General features: G+C 41.4%; 2 protein-coding genes across 4 annotated transcripts; one reads left to right on the top strand and one right to left on the bottom strand.

Moving 5' to 3' along the window:
- Positions 1 to 5,093, bottom strand: efhb (EF-hand domain family, member B). The gene is made up of 13 exons (XM_047599250.1): positions 4,906 to 5,093; positions 4,680 to 4,739; positions 4,446 to 4,589; positions 4,122 to 4,293; positions 3,862 to 3,972; positions 3,607 to 3,736; positions 3,410 to 3,490; positions 3,253 to 3,320; positions 3,008 to 3,162; positions 2,428 to 2,635; positions 2,110 to 2,319; positions 1,493 to 1,674; positions 1 to 732 (listed from the first exon to the last, which is right to left on the bottom strand). The coding sequence occupies exons 1-13, from the start codon at positions 5,047 to 5,049 to the stop codon at positions 586 to 588; spliced, it is 1,812 nt and encodes a 603-aa protein (XP_047455206.1). The 5' UTR covers positions 5,050 to 5,093; the 3' UTR covers positions 1 to 585.
- A 392-nt stretch (positions 5,094 to 5,485) lies between these two features.
- On the top strand, positions 5,486 to 14,236 carry rab5ab (RAB5A, member RAS oncogene family, b). Of its 3 annotated transcripts, XM_047599253.1 has the most exons (7): positions 5,486 to 5,654; positions 6,719 to 6,721; positions 7,869 to 8,097; positions 9,157 to 9,308; positions 10,275 to 10,397; positions 10,679 to 10,772; positions 12,538 to 14,236. In XM_047599253.1, exons 3-7 carry the CDS (start codon positions 7,932 to 7,934, stop codon positions 12,651 to 12,653), a joined length of 651 nt encoding a protein of 216 aa, XP_047455209.1. In that variant the 5' UTR covers positions 5,486 to 5,654; positions 6,719 to 6,721; positions 7,869 to 7,931; the 3' UTR covers positions 12,654 to 14,236. The 3 variants fall into 3 exon arrangements, with proteins under 3 accessions (XP_047455209.1, XP_047455207.1, XP_047455208.1); XM_047599251.1 differs by lacking the exon at positions 6,719 to 6,721; XM_047599252.1 differs by lacking the exon at positions 6,719 to 6,721 and having other exon boundaries at positions 5,486 to 5,658.
- The last annotated feature ends 5,905 nt before the right edge of the window (positions 14,237 to 20,141 follow it).

Below are 20,141 nucleotides of genomic sequence, written 5' to 3'. Positions count from 1 at the left end.
GTGGGTGCTACATGTCTAAGTAACATCCATATTAATGGATGCCAGGTCCAAAAGTTTCCCAGCAGAACATTGTGTCACAAGATAGTTGATGTTATTTATAGCTCCTGTCAGCGGTCATAATGTTGTGGCTGATGATAAATCATGTGCACATTGTGTTGTCCTCAGTAGTTAGGTCACCTAGCAGATCAAATACTGGCACAGATAAGACTCACATTTAGCATACTGCTTCCTTCTATTAATGCTGAGATATGCAAAGCTCCAGCTGAAAAAAACCGAATCTGTTCATTCAGCAGTCGACTCCCACGTTCATGTAAATGAGAAATAAACACGACGGGGCCGTATTGCTCCACTGAAATAAGTGTCAGCAAACAAATTTATTTTGGGAATTTCTTTTTACTTCATGATGAGATTATTGAGGACGGTTATGTGAAAAAAACAGAGATTCTTGCATTATGTTTTAAAAAAAAATGTCACTACAGGGGTTGAATTCTGTCTCTTTTGGTTTGTAAAAATGATTTCTAATCAAACGAAACATTTTATAACCTACAGAGCAGAATCTGATAGAAAAACTCACTGCAAAGAGTGTCACATCGCTTTGATTTCCTCGAGTACGTTACGGAACAGCTCGACACAAACCTCTCCGCTCGGGTTCTTCGTGGATGCCAACTTCCAGGCCTCCTCAAACGTCTCCTCAGAAATATTCACACCAACGTTCCTGAAAATCTCTGCGATCTGTGATAAAGACGATGAAAGGTGTCAGCATTATAGCAGGTGTCATATTATATACTATATGTAATGAAGAACTTGAGGGAAATTAATGAAACTGTTTTGTCAGGACATTATGAAACAGAAAAGTCAATATTTGAGTTTAGTGAGGTCAAAATGAACTTGAGCTTTCACGATCAAATTCGAATCAGTTCATCCTGAGTCTAAGTGAACGTTTGAGACAAATTTTAAGAAATCCCCTCAAGGTGTTACTAGGATACTGAAATAAAACTTTATGTTGTTTGTGTCTTTTATCTCATGCAATGAAGCAACACTGCATCAACAAGAGGCTAGAGAAGAGAAAGAAGAACGTATTTTATATGAAACAGATGAACAAGTTCAGTTAGATGTTTAAAATCACAGATTCTTAAGTGCAAAAAGATCATCGATAAATAGAAGAAAATATGAGTTAGACATGAAAAGATCACAAAGAAGCTCAGAGTGTTTGTCATGCAAATGCTCATATGGTCATGCAATATGTTCATATTTGTCTCCAGCAGCCTTAGTTTTCTGCAGACATGGGCTTTGCTGTGATGGTATCTGATTATGCAATGGCAAAGATGTGTGTGGCAATGGACAGAAGAGTAATATGTCTGCAGGACTATTATGTACAGAGACGTATTGTCTTTCTTTGTATCGGTTGAATCACGCCCGGTTAAGAAATCCAGTTTTCACGCTACCAGATTCATATCCTGTCACCGTCGCTGACCTCACGCGTGAGACGCACCTCTTTTTTGGTGCGAGGACAGAAGAAGTGTTCCTCGTGAAGCCCTCGGAGGGCGTGAACTGACGGATGCAGAAGATCTGCAGCTGTGGGTGTGTCGCCGTAGTTATTAGTGTCACTGACTCTCTTGATGCGTGGAGCTGGAAGGTCGCAGCGAACAGACGGGATCCCGTACGTCCGACCGTCTATGCAAACAGAGATGGAAGGAGATCGGAGTCTATCACAAGTCCTCTAAGTTAAATAACCACTGTCTAATGTCTTTAATGCAAAATATGTTATAGATAAAGGAAATTTAGATGTTACATTACAACTTGCTTTTGTGATTCCCGTGGAGAAAAGAGATCAGGAAGAGATTCAGGTTTCAGGGGGTGTATCTACATGGAGCTGTCATTACCTGTTTACTCTGTTACTGTACAGTAATAAATACTTAGTTTCCAAATAAATTACTGTATGTACACCCTCATAAATCCCATCTGTTTATTAAACAGGTAATCAAAATGTCAAAAAGTGAGGCTACACTAATGTTGACTTTTATTTTTTTCAGTCCTCAGACCCCATTCGGCCCCATGTGATATTGTGCATGCTGTTATAGTAGTATGTATATTTTTATTCTCACTTACTTTGTGTGCACAGACCATCGCTGACAGCCCCGATGAGAGAGGAGGACGTCCTGAAGTGATCTGGGGCTGCTTTCGGCCGCCTCAGGGTCCTGACGGTCTTCAGGGAGCTGCCTGGCTCCATGGGCTCCAGGTCCTCGGGCTCAATCAAGGCCCCAGCGGGAGGAAGCTGCACTGATTCCATGTTGACAGGAGCTGAGTTGGTGTGACGCTCTACAGGCGATAAAGGAGAATTAGCCATCAATGCCTGACCAGACCAGAAGCCATAAAAATGTTAATGTGAGTCAAAGCAGTTCCACCAGCCCGCACACTTTAACTGACCGTTTATCATAATGCGTTGTTCTCGGCTGTTAATGGGCATCTTGTCCTTCCAGTTGAGGAAGTTTGCAAACTCCACAAAGTTAATGTGTCCATCCTTGTCCGTGTCACAGTAATCCATCAGGTCGTCCAGGACCGGCCCGCTCACGTCCAGCTGGAACTGACGGCACACTGCCTGCAGGTCCTCTCTGTCAATCACTCCCTTACCTTTCTAGAGATTTACACAAACAAATACACATCAGCATTTTCAGAAAGCACAGTATGTGAGATAATGTGAAAGGAGAATTGTAGAAGCTCTGCTGTTTTACGACCACGTTCACGCCCTTTGCCTCATCTTCAGTCCTGCAACTGGTCTTATTAACGTCATGCGTAACAGTTCAGCAAACACAGGTATGACTAATACTGTGGGGAAAGGTGTGTCCTCTGAGTGCTCTGTTATAATCGTGCCATGTTGACTTTGTACATGAACACATTCCAACAGTAAGAGTCACCATTTTTTCACCTTGCAACAAATCTGATGAGTCATTTTGTCCGTGGATTAAAAGCACACGTCACTCTGTCTGAAGCGACTGCAGGTTCACACCTTGTCATAATGTCTGAAGGCCTTCAACAAGGAGGGGAAGTTGTGGAAGTTGGCCTTCTTCAGGTGGTGTCTCACTGCGTTGACCAGGCTGCGGTGTCTGTCTCGGCCTCTCACGTACTGCCCTGGCTCCGTCGAGTGGATTATATCCCCAACACCTGTGGAAGAAGCAGAAAAAAATATTATTTATTAGTTTTGGATGTGATATATCTTATAACATGGAGATACGTTTTAAGCATAAACTCTACCAAATTCATCCGCTGACAAAAGAATTCCATATGTGACATCAGGTGGAGCGTGAAATGTGTTTCTTCTCCTGTAAGGATGTGTTTAAGGAAAAATTCAAGTTAATGATTAGTTAGAAAAGTTAGTTCACAGCATTGGTTTGGAGTGACACAAACTTACAGGTTGTTGGTGTTGCCAATTAGTTGCGCCATCTTTTCCTTGTTCCCAGATCTCTTCCAAACAGTCTTTGGATTGTAAAACCTTTGGCAAAATAATGAGCGGAACTTTATGTATGAATCCATTTACCTAATAAAATACACACTGGGGTAAATACGTATGGAATTAAAAAGTTATCAGTCAGATCTGTTCCCTCTTACTTCCGGGTCTCCCCTTGCCAGTGAAGAGTCTTTCCGAGGTTTCGTCCATCATTGAAATGAGGTGTGAGGATCCCAAACCTGCTGTCTTTACTGTAGTGACACCAGTCATACTTCCTATCAATTTGTTCACCTGGAATAGAGCAAGAAAATAACACTGTAGTGAAACGCAGCATTACACTTCCAAGCAATAAATGAAAAAGAATTACAATGCTAAGAACCTTATGCATTATCTATAATAATTTCCATTCTACTTACCAACAAAATAGTCATTGTGGCTGCGGACATAGATTTCATGTCCTTCCTGAGCTTCCTTCTCTAGCTCCTCTGCAGTTTTGGACGGGTTAATAAGCTCACGCACACCTGAATCTATAGAAAAGCAGCATTTAACGCAAACAATTCTTGTTCTTTATTAACTAAAACTATATATTTAGATGTATCAGTAAATAGGCATAAATAGGGGGCACACTACAGACTATATAGCTTGTCAGATGTATCATAATGATGTGTACACATACCTTTAATTGTTTTCACACCAAATGTAGTTTTGTCATTGTACCAGGTGGGAAGTTGTTGATCATATGACCGGCCCAGTGGCGCTTTCTTACTTGAAGCGTACACAGATTCACTGAGATCTTGCAACCTCTGTTGGAACAGGGTCTTTTGGGGAGGATTTAGGAGGCTTCCACCCTGTACAAGTAAAAATAATTCATACATTTCGATATTCTGATTCTGAGGTTAAAGAAATGATTCATGGCGAATGTGCTGCGTCTTGTGCCAAACTAAAAATGCATGAGCTTCTGGCATTCAAGAATGTGAATACTTTGTCCGGGGGAACTCACAGTGAGGGATGACTTTGTGCTCACACCGTGAACAAGAGCGCTGGCAACATCTGGGTCCTTTGCTTTCCCCTGGTGCAGTCTGATGGCTCCTGGTCCAGGCTGGTTGCTATCGCGGAATTTTCTTACAACAGGAGGAGTCGGAGGCTGAAAAATAGAAATTTAGATAGACAGATAGATTTAGATTCAGATATTAAAGATTCAGCACATAGCACATAACATTAAACATGGACTTACACTTGTCACTTCTTGTAAGCAGGATTTAGCCCTGTCTCCTATAGGTATTAGTTTCCCGGCCTGGGGTTAAATGAAAAAAACACACAAATAATAAAATAAAATGAAAAACACAGCATTCAATGTACAATATCTACCAAGTTAAATGTTAAACAAAAATTGTTAAAAAAATAAAATAGCATTAAGCTACCACAACGTTAGCAAGCTAGTTATCCCAAAGTTGTCTTACCCTCGGTATGTTTTGGCTTCCATCTGCACTTTTAACTTTAAAAGATCTAATTCCGTCAGTCGTATCCATCTCGAACAAGCACAGGAAAACGACTGGTATGCTTAATATGTCTAAAAGTTGTCTATTTGGGGAAAGTTTTAACATTAAATAAGTTTTTAGAGAGAGAAATTCCTGTATGCGCCAATGAGTTGCGCACCTGTTTGAGTCCCGTTGCCTAGCAACACCGGGCAAGCGCTGAATGTAAAAATACATTTATTTTCTATTTATTTTTTTTTTCCCCAATTGAATATACATTTGTGCGAGTATATACATATATGTATGACTGTATACATTTGCAGTAAATAAAAAAATGTCAAAATAATTCTCCAACTCGAACGAACGTCTAATTTATGCAGATTAGATCTTCGTTTATCTTTTTTTTTTGTAGTCTGTAGTTTTTTTGGGGGGGTAGGGAGAAACACACTTTCATTTCCAATAATTTAGGAATAAATCCTACCGTGTGATTGGTCCGACGCATTGATACGCAGGCGGATTGTCAATTCCAGTCATACGATCTGTCATCGTCCTCCGTACAATGCGAAAAGGGAAGTTGAAAGAAGTGGGAGAGGGAGATCGCAGACGGAGTCTTATGAAATCTAACGTTACGGCAGCTGGCTGGATGCTCGACACACTGTGGAAGAGACACTGAAGTGCTACTAATATTGTCCTGGAGACAACATTCGCATTAACTAGGTCCCTCTTTTTTTTTGGTAGGTGAGTAGCTAATTTTAGCTGGACCTAGCTAACAGCTATCCGGAGGGGCTCCTCCCGATGCGGCCGCAGCTAAACAACATTTGCTAGCCTGCTGCTAGTCTAGTGCTAGCATGGTAATAGCCTGGTGCTAGCCTATCTCATTATCTGACTAGCTACTGTTAGCTGGCCAAATAACGAGCCCGGTGCTAGGTCTGTGTTACCCCGGTGTTAGCCTGGTGGTGCTAGCCTGCTGGTTGTCTGCCTATTTATCTGGCTAGCTACTGTTAGCTAGCCGACACTGGTTAGGGCCGTACCAGCTAGCATAGCAAGCTAACGTTACACAGCTGGTAAATCCGAACGAGTTGTGATATATTTACACTAACGTGTAAACTATAAACTATATTCAACATAACTCACAAACGCGACTCTAAATAGTCCACTGGTTCACTAATTTACCGTCATGTAGCTACCGTCGGCTAGCTGTCATTAGCTGTACACACCCAAACCTGCATCATCTTGAGTTTTGGCATTCTCAAACGTCACATAAAACTCAGATGTAGTGTAAACAGTTATTGTTGTGTACATCGCGGTCTCGAATTGAAACATTATAGATCTGGGTTAATCGTGCTTCATCACATGGCGGAGATTGTTTCTGGACTAAACGCGTTTGGAACTTAGAAGCTAACTCTGCTAATTCGAGTCAGTCGGCAACAACATAACAGGTTATTTGTGGTTATCTGTGTGTCGTAACACGATTTCGACAATGTTGACGGCAATTATTTTGGGAATTCGTCAGTGTGTGTTCACTCTGTTGGTTGAAAGAAGACCATGTTACACTGACACTGATCTGTTGTTGTTGTCGTGGTGGTGGTGATTGTTGTTGCTGTCTGCTTATTAGCATTGATTACGCTTTTCGCCTTTCAACTACAGACACTGAAAACTGCAACGTAACCTTGAAGAGTTTTTCTCACACATGTCCTCAGGCTTTTGTCACAATCCCCTTTGTAACACCGTGCATCACACAGCCACCCACACAAGTTCACAAGTTGCCAGTGGTTTGTTGTTTTCACAGTCACACCAGTTGGTCAACTTGTATTTTTGTGGTTGTAGTTAAACTAGTCCGGGTCAAGTACTGTGCAATTTAAATTTTAAATCAGCCAACAAAAATAAAAGGCACATGTTTGAGTTTTCTTCAGTTCTAAATGACTGATGGAGGGTGGTTTGACTGGGAGTACCTGTGTGCAGTGCTCACCTTAAACTTATATGACCCAGGGCCACAAGCAACTAGACACTCACTTGCGATTAAACAAAGCGTTCAGATATGCCTGAACGATCGACGTGAACCCCGACACAGTTCGTCTCGTCATCTGTCACCAAAAACTTTCACACCTCAAAACTTTTTGGCAAACACAGGATATCACTGACATTGAAAAATGCCTCTAATCGCATGTCAGTATTCCTTTCTGCTTCTAGTCATTCAGTTTCTGATGGGTAACACCCACAGAAGTGCTTATTTAAACCCCTGCTCCTCACCAGTCCTTTAGAACTGAAGAAGGTTGAAACGTCGTCAAGAAACTGTACAAGTCTACTTGACATTCTTTTGTGGTTTTTGGATAAATCATGACCTGGGAATGAGAACCTGTTGTCACGTGAGTTTCAGGTGGGCACCACCCACAGAAACTTAAACTCTCCACTTGTCACTTAGAATATGAAACCAGAAGTTTAAAATCTCTTGATTTTTTTTTTTTTTTAATCTTTTGCCAAAGTACTGGGCATACTGTCAAGCAGAAAATGAACTTTCACCATCTGCCAAATACTAGTTTCTTTTTGCCAAGCCTGTTGTCACAGCTAGTGGCTATGACAAACAACAGACTATTGTCTGGAGTGGTAATGGGAACCTTTAACCCGTCATCAGTTTCCCTTCATACTCGTCATCTGTGACATTTTGATCTCCGCTGTAAAGTTGTGCTTAAAATTCTAGTTTCCATGATGCTCTTAGCATTTTAATCTGGGATTTCTATCATGCAGCTATAATATTGAACTGATGTTGTGTTTCAGGAAATTTAAATGGTTGATGGTTTTAGAAAAGGGGTGTAGATCGAGAAGCTTCATAATTTCATTGCCAATCGACAAACAAGGTTTAATTATCTAGTAAACACTTCAAACATTTGACGTTTTATTAAATTATATTCCAGTAATAACCGAGTCTCCTTCTTTCTTCTTCTGCTCAGGTATTTTGTGCAGTTTTTCCACAGTCCACCAGCCTCCAGGTGAAGAGACCACAACAGTGTGACATGGCAAGTAGAGGCGGAGCCACACGACCCAACGGGCCAAACGCAGGCAACAAGATTTGCCAGTTCAAACTTGTGCTTTTAGGAGAGTCAGCGGTGGGAAAGTCGAGTCTTGTCCTTCGGTTCGTCAAGGGTCAGTTTCACGAATTCCAAGAGAGCACAATCGGAGGTAGGTATCTTCATAAGTCTGCGTTGTAGCCTCTTATTCTGTGAGCAGACCTGTATGGAGGGATTGATTAGCCTGGAATACTCAGGCAGACCCAGTTTTAATCAGAATATGAGTCTGATAACACAGTATTTAGATTTCATTATGGGCCATATTTCAACCGACGAAGAGAAAGAAATAGCTCTGCATGCAACTGGACAGAGCCTGATCAGAGCCATTTTTGAACAAATTAAACTCTGGAATTAAAGTGTAAAGCTTTCCAAAACTTTTTTTTTTAAATTTTTTTCCCCTAACAGAAGGACTCCAGATCAGCTTTTCCCCTCAAAAATGTACCGACTGGGGAACGTTTGCTTCCAGGCTAGTGATTGATAATAACGACAATAAATTACATTCTTGTCACAGCAAAGCATCACACAGTGAAAAAAATACAGCATTGCTGTGTCATTGTCAAATAGTTGTCATGACAGATAACAAAATGTGAAGATAAAAATCATCGTTCGTGGATTTGAAGTGTACAGAATGTTCCTAAGAGCATGAAAACAGGAGTTGGTTAAGATCTTTAATAGTAACAGAGAAGTTAAGAGATGATTAGAAGTTCCCTCGTAGTTCCTGGTGTTTATCCTCTGTAATCTTTACCCTTATTACCCCGCGGCAAATGTGTTCCTTACTGGAAACTGTTTTGGTGGAAACACATTCCAACCATTCCATTCAGAGTCACCTTAGGACCAAATGAGAAGACAAGTAAAACCCTTGATTTCACAGATTTATCTTTTTTTTTCTTTTTTTCAATCTCTTGTCAGGTAATTGCGACAGAAACAAGACAAAGTTAGAATTATAGTTTACATTATACTAACATATTGTTGCTCTTAGCGAGGCTGTTAGTAGTAGGAGTAAGTAAACGTTTTAAAAGTTTGATATTAACCAGGGGCCTATTTCTCAGATTTGGAGTAAGTGCACCAGATTGCAGCACTGGGACCATGACACCTTCACAGAAACACATTTTGTGCAGCTCAGTTTGTCATTGCTTCATTTGCTTTGTGCCCCCCCCCCCACCCCCTGCAGCTGCCTTCCTGACTCAGACAGTATGTTTGGACGACACAACAGTCAAGTTTGAAATCTGGGACACAGCCGGCCAGGAGCGCTACCACAGTCTGGCCCCCATGTACTACAGAGGAGCCCAGGCGGCCATCGTGGTCTACGATATCACAAATGAGGTGAGCCAGGTTTTCAGTCACTGCCTCTTTTTCACTCCGCCTCACTAGCTCGCACCACGTCGTCACTGAGAGATGAAGACGCAGAGAGAGGGGGTTTCCGTCCTAGAGCGACTCGGTAGCAGTGGAGCTAAAAACAGAAACGTGTTCTGGTATCCTGACACATTAAGAGATGAGTCAGCACTCAAACAACACTGTGTTTTGTTAAGGGTTTATAGATAGATAAGAGGCTACACATCAAAAGTGTCTCAGATTACAAACAGGAAGTAGTGACGTTAACATGTTCACCCGGACACATACTAGTTATTAAATTCAGTCACACAGGATGATATGTGATATATGATATATGATATACACACACACACACACACACACACAGTGAATACTATACTGTTCAAGTTCATCGTATATATCTGCTTCTGCCCTTTATTCTTTCTTTAAAGTCTTTTATTCTGGGAGTCTAATTTATGTTGTACAGTTTCCTGTTTTTCACCATTTTATTTTTCATGCTTATTTAAGTAATTTGTCTTGTACCATTGTGCAAAGTGATGGAGTCAAATTCCTTGGCCAGTAAAGCTGATTCTGATTCTGATGAAGTTACAGTTTAATGTCAACATTATCATCAGCTCTGAGCTTTACTCTCTCGCAGAGCCAGCGAAACATTTAACAAAATATATATAAATACTGTTTGTACTACAGGTTTTGATGTTTTAAATGCAAGATAACTCAGAGTAACATGACACTGCTGCAAATATGTAGAAAAGCACAATGCTGCTGCACCAGAGGACGTTTTTATACACTTTTAACGGTTCTCTTTGGCCTCCATCTAAAGATTAACCGTTCATCCTTATGGGAAGGTTGGCCTGTTATCCTCATCATTCCATCACATGACTTCTATTGTTATTTGGACTCACCCTGTACCCCCCCACCCCCCCCCACCCCCCTCTCTGTCTCTTTTCTGTTTGCCAGGAGTCATTTGTACGGGCAAAGAATTGGGTTAAAGAGCTTCAGAGACAAGCCAGTCCAAATATTGTAATAGCCCTGGCTGGGAACAAGGCGGACCTCGCAAACAAGAGAGCGCTGGACTTCCAGGTTTGTCTTCTTTTAAATAACGAAAATAAATGAATAAATAAAGTTGAGGATGTGGGCAGAAACCATCTGAAATGCGTTAGGCTGTGTGTCTGTTGAGGAGAGCAAAAAACAAATTCCTAGAGTGGTTGTTTTTTTTGAGAATATCCTCCTCTGTGGGATCAGACTGCTCGGAGCATGATGCCTACTTCCTCCGGTTTATTTGTTTTTGTCCGTTCAGACTGGGAATTACTCGGTACTTTGTTTCGTGGAATGATTTCCTGATGTCGGTTTAACTTCCGCAGGATGCACAGTCGTACGCAGACGACAACAGCCTGCTCTTCATGGAAACCTCGGCAAAGACTTCTATGAACGTGAATGAGATTTTCATGGCCATTGGTGAGTGACTCGGCCGGAGTAACACATGTATTATTCTTTATATTATTGCACCGTATCTTCTCTGCTGACGTGTCCTTGAGCTTCTGATACGAGACGCCTCCTGCAGTCTGAATTTCATTGAGAGTCGATGATAACATGAGTAGTTTCGGTATCTGTATTCAGGTGATTGTCTGTCACTGTCTACGTTTGCATTGACAACTTTACTTGAGGTGCATGCACAAGAAAATTAAGTGAAAACAAAAAAAGTTCAAAATTTTAAAATTAAATTACAGTAATAGTCTACACCAGTCAGCCACAACATTATGACCGACTGTCAGTCGAAGTAAATAACTTCTTGTGGCAATTCACTGCTCTGCTGGGAAACTTCTGGACCTGGTATTAATTGATGTGGGTGGAGACCAAATGACACTGCATGTTAGCACCAGGATGCAGCCTGAACCAGACACACACACAAAAAAACATGAGGAACAGCACAAGGTGTTGACCTGACCTCCAGATTCACTAGATCCCAAACAGTTCAAGTATCTGTGGGATGATCCACTGAGGCCCCTCCACTCTAAGGCTCCCACCAACAACACTGTATTGCCACAGGACGTCCTCAGAAGGCCCATGTCCATTCTCTGATGAGTCACAACAGTTTTGGAGGCAACAAGGGAGACCTACACAATATCAGGAAGGTCATAATGGAACAGAAACAATGTTCCCAGTGTTCAGTTTGTCCACCAGAGAGCGCAGCGCTGCCTTAATTCTTCATGGCAAACTTTCCTCAGAGGTTTTGGTCCATATTGACATGATGGCATCACACAGTTGAACTCCCGTTCCACCACATCCCAAAGGTTCCTCTATCTATTGGATTGAGATGTGGTGACTGTGGAGGCCGTTGGAGTACAGAGAACTCATCGTCAAGTTCAAGAAACCAGTTTGAGACCAGTTATCCTGCTGGAAGTAGCCGTCAGAAGATGATTCACTGTGGTCATAAAGGGATGGACATGGTCAGCAACAATACCTTCACACCATTACACTACCACCACCAGCCTGAACCGTTGATACAAGGCAGGATGGATCCACAGTTTCATGTTGTTTAGGTCAAATTCTGACCCTGACATCTGAATGTTCAGACCAGGCAACGTTTTTCCAGTCCTCTATTGTCCAGTGTTGGTGAGTCTGTGTGAACTGTAGTCTCAGTTTCCTGTTCTTAGCTGACAGGAGTGGCCCCCGGTGTGGTCTTCTGCTGCTGTAGCCCATCTTCTTCAAGGTTGGACGTGTTGTGCGTTCAGAGATGGTATTCTGCTCAGTCCTTGGTTGGAACCAATGGTTGTTTGAGTTCCTGTTGCCTTTCTATCATCTCCAACCAGTCTGCCCATTCTCCTCTGACCTCTGACCTCTCACATCAACAAGGACCATCCTCTGTTAAACCCTAGAGATGGTTGTGTGTGAAAATCCCAGTAGATCAGCAGTTTCTGAAATACTCAGCCCAACAACCACGTTCAAAGTCACTTAAATCCCCTTTCTTCCTCATTCTGATGCTCGGTTTGAACTTCGGGAAGTTGTCTTGATCTCCTCTACACAACTAAATGCATTGAATTACAGTCATGTGATTGGCTATTTTGTGAAATTGAAATTGAATAGGTGTTCCTAATATAGTGGGAAGTGGGTTTGATTTAAAATGTTAAAGTTAATCGTTCAGGCCTAGTCGTCAGCTTACGAATCAGGTTACGAATCTGTTCTGATCCACGACTGATCCCGTTCCCTTTGCCTCCTGCAGCAAAGAAACTTCCCAAGAACGAGCCTCAGGCGGCCGGAGCCAGCAGCGGACGGAACCGAGGAGTGGACCTGACGGAGACGGCTCAGTCCACCAGCCGCCCCTGCTGCAGTAACTAACTCGGCTCTTTACCACCCACATCCGCCCCACCCACCCACCCACCCAGCCTCTCTGCTCCCTCCACCCCTCTCCACCCCAACAACACCTGGACATCGGGCTCCTTGGCTTCCCAGACGTCAGACCTGACCTTCAACCTCACTCCCCTGGAATAGCTAAAAGACTCTGTATAGCTGCATTTCTAATACCTTTTTTTTTTTTTTTTTTTTTTGTTGATGTTCTCTTTTTTTTTTTTAACTTTTTTTAAGAAGTGTATATCGGTATAATGGATGCATGTATCACTACAACGCCTAAAAAAAACAAAAAAACAAACAAAAAACACATTTTTATCTCATTCAGTTTGGAGACTAACCTTTGATTTAAGGACGAGCGAGCGAGCGAGAAAAACCTCTGAACGTGCGATTATGTTTGATTTGCCGATGAGACGACGACGACGTAGCCTCGCCTCACTGTCACTGTCCCGGGGCTAAAGGGGGGAGGGAAAGGGAAAGGGGGGAGTCGACTGGACGTCTCGTCTGTAACGGTCTTTTTCAGTTGTGAGCTCACGATTGGAAACAAAAAGGAAAAACTTCTCCCGCCTCCAGACGCCTGGTTTCTCCCTCCTTCACATCTGCTACACACACACACACACACACACACACACACACACACACACACAAGAAGACACGAGTTGTTCACCTGAGGCTCCTGATGGAAAATGGCGACAAAGGGAGCGACACTCTGTCATGTCCCGGGAGTTATTTGTAAATTAGGCTTTGCTCTATTTTAGAAGACAAGAACGCTCTCAGGTTGTCGTCGACAGAAGTTAATTTGTAAAAAAAAAAAAAAAAAAATAATAAAAACTGTCCAACATCCTGCTTCGTTCTTCGCCGTTCAGGCGGCCGCTAGAAATTTGGACTGCTGCCCACTGTCACAAGTCTGTAGAGGGGGGGGGGGGGGGAGATAATAATAATGATAAAAATAATAATAATAATAAAAAGAATATACTCTAATGTTGTCATAGGGTGCAATGTTGTCGTCTTCTTCCTTTAGAGCAGCCTGCAGAGCCCCCGAGCTCACTGGGAAGTTTGTCCAGAGATTCCGAACAATTGTACAGTTCAATAGAGGTCTTTTCTTTTTTATTTTTTTTTAGTTTTCTTTCTAGACCTTGTCACAAACTGGTCAAAGCCGTGGTGGTCTTTTTAGGTATATGTAGTGTTATTAACAAAATCCCTCTCTGGTGTCTTGTTACCTTTTTTTTTTTGTTTTTTTGTTTTTTTTTCTCAGAAATGATCCGTGTTCGTTGTTTTTTTTTTTTTAACGGATCTTTTATTGCATTGCACAGTGTTGATCATGTTTTAATTATTGATGACTGCCCTTCTTTCTTTCGATTTTATATGACGGACTGTATTGGACTTGCTAACCTCCGGCTATGAGCAGGTAGCATAATTAACCCTAACTGGTGGTCTCTCTCTTTCTCTCTCTCTACTCTCTCTCTACTCTATCTCTTACAGCTCAATGAATTTTAATGATGTAAAACAGCATTACTAGTGACGGGCTGATCAGTTTTGAGTGTCTATACAACTTAATAAATCCAATAAAGAGGTCTCTCGTACGCCTTTTTGCTCTCGGTCGCACGTTTTGAATTTTGAAACGGCCTCGAAACACAACCGTGTTGTTACTCATTGACTGAACGACCTCTCAGATCTAATGTCTGCGCAGGTGTTTTAAGGAACCGAAGACGTCGGTTTTGATTTCCCGACGCCGTTTGTGAAGCGGTAACCGTGCATCCACGCTAATGTGCTCATTTTTAGCAGGTCTGCACGTTTAAGAAATCAAATTTTGGGCCGAGGTTGATGGGAATGAGTTTTGGTTTGGATGAAAATGTGAATGAGTTCAATTTTATTTCGTTTTTATAGTTAAAAATCATCACGGTATCATCTGAATTGCATATAATTTTACACATTTTAGCTCTATATGTATATATATATATATATATATCAATGCAAATCTTATGAATATGTTCAATTCTTTTTCGAAAAACTAAGCTGTTGCATCAGCCACATCATTATGACCACTGACAGATTTGATTCATCTTTGCTACAAGAAGAAGCTCGGCCTCTAACTTGAAGTGCACATTCAAAAGGAACCAAATAATAGGGACCAAGCTATGACCATTGTATTAATTAAGCGTTTTACAGTAATAGTCTACGTGAATCAGCCATAACATTATGACCACTTGACTACAGGAGAAGTAAATAGCATCTTGTTGTGCTGGGAAAGTGGGAGGCAAAAGGGAGACCTACACAATTAGGAAGGTGGTCATAATGTTATGCCTGATCGGTGAATATGAGTGTATTTGTGCCTTGAGTACATTAAACAACAGGTGCAGCTCCTTTGGTCTTTGTTTGGCTCCACAGTTAAAGGTCAGGGCTGAGAGAATCAAGCTGAATCACATATTTATATATATTTTATTTGCTTTCCTCGCTTCCTTCTCTCTCGCTTTAAAGAAGCATTTCTCTTAGACCACTCCAACACATAATTGAACTTCTTCCTTCAATAAATAAAGGATGAACCGTATTATTTTAACCGGACAGAGATTGCATTCAGAGACTCTGGCGGTTTGACAGCGGGAAACATCAAAAGCTGCAATCTCCCCTCAGAAAGACTGTAATCAAGACGCGAGGCTCATTTAAAGACTGACCTGTTCATCAAAGGGCTGTGATTTAACTGTGGCTCAAGTGTTCAGACAGCTCCTCCACTGAAGGAAGCGCGGCGCGGCCAACTGACCCGACGGGGAAGGAAATCTTTTAGTTTATTTCTAATTTTATGATTGTTCATGAATAGATAGGTTGGATTCTCAGACAATCAACAAAAGATTTAATATAACGCGGTGAGATCCAAAAAGATACTGAAGATTGGTGGAGACGTTCAGATGGAAAAAGCAGCGGCGTCCGTTCTGTGGCTGTTGATTTTGATCTTATCTCCACATCAGGCTTCATCAGCAGTTTGTCGCGTTGTCATGGAATTATTTTCCTTTTTTTTTTCTGGGGACTTTCCATCTGCTGATGAACGAGTGATATGAGAAACAAACTCAAGATGTTTTGGGTTTTTTTTCCATACTTTTATTTATTTTTTTATTCACGACATGCTCTCTATGGGAGGATACACACACACACACACACACACACACACACACACACATACATATATATATATATATCATTGACTTGTGGGGTGGACTGACAGTTTTCTCCAGTTTGTGTAGTTAGGGAGGTAAGTGTTTGGTCATTTGTTTGGGTTTATTGGGTTATTGGATTATTTCAAGGCAGGATTGTTTCGTCCAAGATTTTGTACTGTAAAAGTTTTAAGTACTTATACATATAAACAGATACAGGAAACAAAAAAGAAAACCTAAACAGGATTCCAACTGAGGTAATAAAACACTATATTGCGACAAGTAGAGGGAATATTTGACTTAAATGCATGTACAAAAAAGTGAGTTTACTTCAAAAATAACATTATTATTTCCCTAATAACACAAACCAGTCTACAAAAGGCCACTAGCACTGATATGGTGTTAAAAAAAGGTGCAGGATCGTTAGTTCATCAGTCAGTAAAGAAGTCATCTGATCATGTCTTGCACCGTCGCTGTTCACCAGTCTAATAACCTGAGGAGGAAAAACTACAGAGGGCTGTTGGTCTTCTGCTCCATGAACTCACGAACTGACTGTATGAGAAATAAAAAGAGTAAGAATAACACCAGAGAAGAGCCTTCCTTAAAAAAAAAACCCTCATTGTCCTCTGAGTGGAACTGAAAGCTGACGGATGGATGAGTTTTTGATTCAGCAGATAAAATATCCACTTCTCAGACTTCATCCTCCAGGACTCCATCTGTGAAGTGATAATGGTCGATCGCTTCTCTGCTCTGCTCGTCTGGACGTATCAAAGTCTTTACTCTTTCCCCGGCAACAAAAACCTCCTTGCAGGATGTGACTTTTCTCCAGCATCTTTGTAGTGAGTTTTTGGACATTTTAAATGTGGAAACCTGGCGCGTTAAAGTTTTGACACATTACAGGTTTCCATCATTCGAACCCAGATCTGGCTCCTCTACGCTCTCCTGCAGAGGTGGAGGCGGAGAACAGATCACCCTGTCCACAAATTCAGAAAAGTGGAACCTTTTCCTTCAGCGCTACAAGACTAGCCTTTAGAGTTTAGCATTGCACTATGAGTTGCACATTAATTATCACTGTTATCATCCGTAAACTAACGTCCGAGGAAACAAAGAGGTGGTTCTATCTAACTCATCATCTGTGATGACTCCTGTAAAATATAGCCAGTAGTTCACAAACATCTATATGGTACATGCAGTCTGATTATTTGATGACTCCGTTAAATAAAACACAGACACAGAGGATTAAATCTTGAACAGAACCATGAATACGTATCTATTTCTGAGCTGGTGTTTCGTGCTGTTGCCCTGTTACCTGCTGACTCGTTACTTATATGGCGCTTTACAACAACCCACAGGTTTACAGGTGAACCAAAGTGCTTTACAAGGGGTCATATAACAATTAAAACACACACCAGAAATAACAACATCACAATTTAGTTTAACATCCACTGGTTGCAGGATATGGAATTCACTTCCTGGAGGTCATTTAAAAATCTGTAAAAGAAATTATGGCTGTGTGGATGATCCATTACTGTCTGTTTTTATTTTATTTTTATTTTTTGTATCATTTTTGTGTGTTCTGCTTCTGTTTTCTGTCTTGATTTCTTTTCTTAAGTTATATTGTTATTTTGGGAGCCCTCTTCCTCCCTAGTTCCACTTAAAAACACTTAAAAAATTATAATAGTAATGATCAGTTGCTTATTATTTTACTTCCATTGTTATTCTTGTGCTTTAACGTATCTTAGAAGAAGCCAAATAAATGAAATGAAATGAAAGATCCAGGTGAAATTATAAGACACATGTCAGTGTGGACACTTAAACACAACAGAGACATCGTCACTATTGTATCTGACACTTTCAGGGAAAGTAAAATAAATGAAATAGTACTCAGTTTATGTTTATGTTTATGTTTAAACTGACCAAGACGTTCAGCTGCAGTGAAGCACTGATGCCTCACAGCCAGAAGGTTCTGGGTTCTAAACCACCGGCCGATGCATGTTCTCTCTGTGTCTGCGTGGGTTCTCTACAGGTTCTCCTGTTCCCTCCCAATAGAAACAAGCTACAACGTCCCTAATTAGCAATTTATTATTATTATTATTTTTTTGTAATTAATTCTGTTATAAGTCGTTACACACTGATGACTTTTTGTATTATACAGTGAAATAATCTTTATTCATATATGAGGACATTATTTTTTTTCTCAAAAAATACTTCCGATCAAAGATGCTTAATTTTTAATCCCAAATACCTTAGAGAAATACATAAAATGCATAGAAAACTTTTGTATCTGAAACTTTTATTTTTGTACCTAATGATCTGGTTTTCTTTGCTCCTTATAACTGGCAATAAACATGAACTGTAATTCGCCTGTTGTCCAGGTGGGGGCAGCAATGCACTGCACCCTCCTTTAGCTTTCACCATGAGTTCAACCATCTCTGGAAAAGAAAGGTTTGAAACAAGTAATATCCCTGATTTAATTCATCACCGGACTGATATCCACCCCCACAGCCGGGCAGACTCACCTCCACACAAACCGTTCTTTAGTTAATTTACTTGAACAATCATGCAGCCCTGGAAAAAATAAACCGGCAAGAGAGTCATTTTTCACAAGAGCTCTTTCTTTCTTTCTCTCTTTCTTTTGAGATGCATTTAGCTCTGAAGAAATTAAGTAGACTCCGTGTTCATATTGGGAGGCTCGGGGGGTCTCTGCATGCATCAGCTGCAGTGATAAACCAACGGTGGTAGACTATGAGCTGCCAGCAGAAAGAGAGGAGGAGAAAAAAAAGGAAAAAATATGGAGAAAAGCTGCTTGGTTCAGTGCCCAAGAAAAATCAGTCATCAAATTACTCATTGACCGTGTTTACAGGAGCAATAACATGACTCGTTTCCAGAAGCTTTGATCCTAAGTGATTATTGCTGTGGTGTGTTAACGCTGCACTTATCAGATATCACTTGTGCTGCCAGAGACTCCATGCCTTCCTGGGCCGTACAGCAGGGATGAAGGGGGGGCTGGGGGGGCTTTTCCCAGAGACAGCGTTCAGGAATGTGAACGCCTCGTAAACACTCTGTGTTTTTTATTACACCGATCATTACTGAGATTATCAAGGCAGAAATGTGAAGATGTTACGGCAGCTTTTATCTGTCAATAAAGCAAAATGTCAGCATCAAAGTCGCCGCTGTCACTCCATTGGCTTTGATACGCCGAGGCGAAGCAGCAAGGTCAGGCCCCCTGAAAGTCAACGGCTGTAGCCCCGCTGTGAGATCCGTAGCCGGCGGCGTGCGTCACCTGTCCTGCCTGTCACCTGCATCCCTGGGACGTTGCCACGGTGACAGCTTCATTACAGCGAATAGCTCCCGCGGCTGAAGGAGGAAAATATTTCCGATATGTTCCTTGTGATGTGGGGATGTGATCCAGTGAGGGCCAGGGGGGTGGGGGGTGGAGGGGGGTGGGTGGTGGTGGTGGTGGTGGTTGGGGTGGGGGGGGTCCTCTGCAAACTTTGCTCTCATCAGACTCCACAGACTCTGAGATATTTCATCCACGTACAACCTGCAGGCTACAGAGGGGACATGGAGGAACCAGGTGGGGGGGGGGGCGGGGGGACTGTTACCACAGCGACAAACCACAGCCGCCCTCGCCCTCACCAGCTCCTACGGTTTATCACTATGTAGGCGATGCTTATCTGATCCACCCGGCTCCTCTGCATCTTCCACCTTGACTGCAACAAACGGGACGTGTGGCGCGATGGTTGCATGAGGAAAAATACGCAGTCACGTGATGAGATAGATGAGAGGAGTTCAGTCGACAGAGAATAAATGATGATACAAATACAGGAATAGTTCAAAGGGGTAGAATTTTGTTTACTTTCTTCTAAGAGAAATAATGATTAGAACCCTGTAATCATTCTTTCTGTCTTTTGTATCTACAAACGGTTACATATTTTTATCCTTCGATACTTCATTCATTCATATTCATGGTTTTAACATATTTAAATTACTGTGCAGAAGTTTGGGGTAATAAATGTAAACTACAATCACTATTAATATTGTAAAAAAAAACAGCATTAAAGATAGTTCATAATGTCAGTTACAAAGATCTTAAAATCAAAAACATCAAAAGGTTCAAAAACATGTTTTTCACAGGTACAGGGAGGATGATGGGCTCTGACCATCACCAGGTGTTTTCACCAGATCATTTATTCACTTCTTTATTCACATTATTTATTTTCTTTTGTCTGTGAACAGGTACATGTGTAATTATGTATATTCATGAGGTGTTGGACAGACATTTGGATACATATAGTAATGTGTGGATTGAAATCAATTGACTATTTTGATT

This window comes from Mugil cephalus, chromosome 11 (assembly GCF_022458985.1).
Source record: "Mugil cephalus isolate CIBA_MC_2020 chromosome 11, CIBA_Mcephalus_1.1, whole genome shotgun sequence".
In the NCBI taxonomy this organism is placed as follows: Eukaryota; Metazoa; Chordata; class Actinopteri; order Mugiliformes; family Mugilidae; genus Mugil; species Mugil cephalus.
This window is presented reverse-complemented; position numbering and strand designations above follow the sequence as displayed.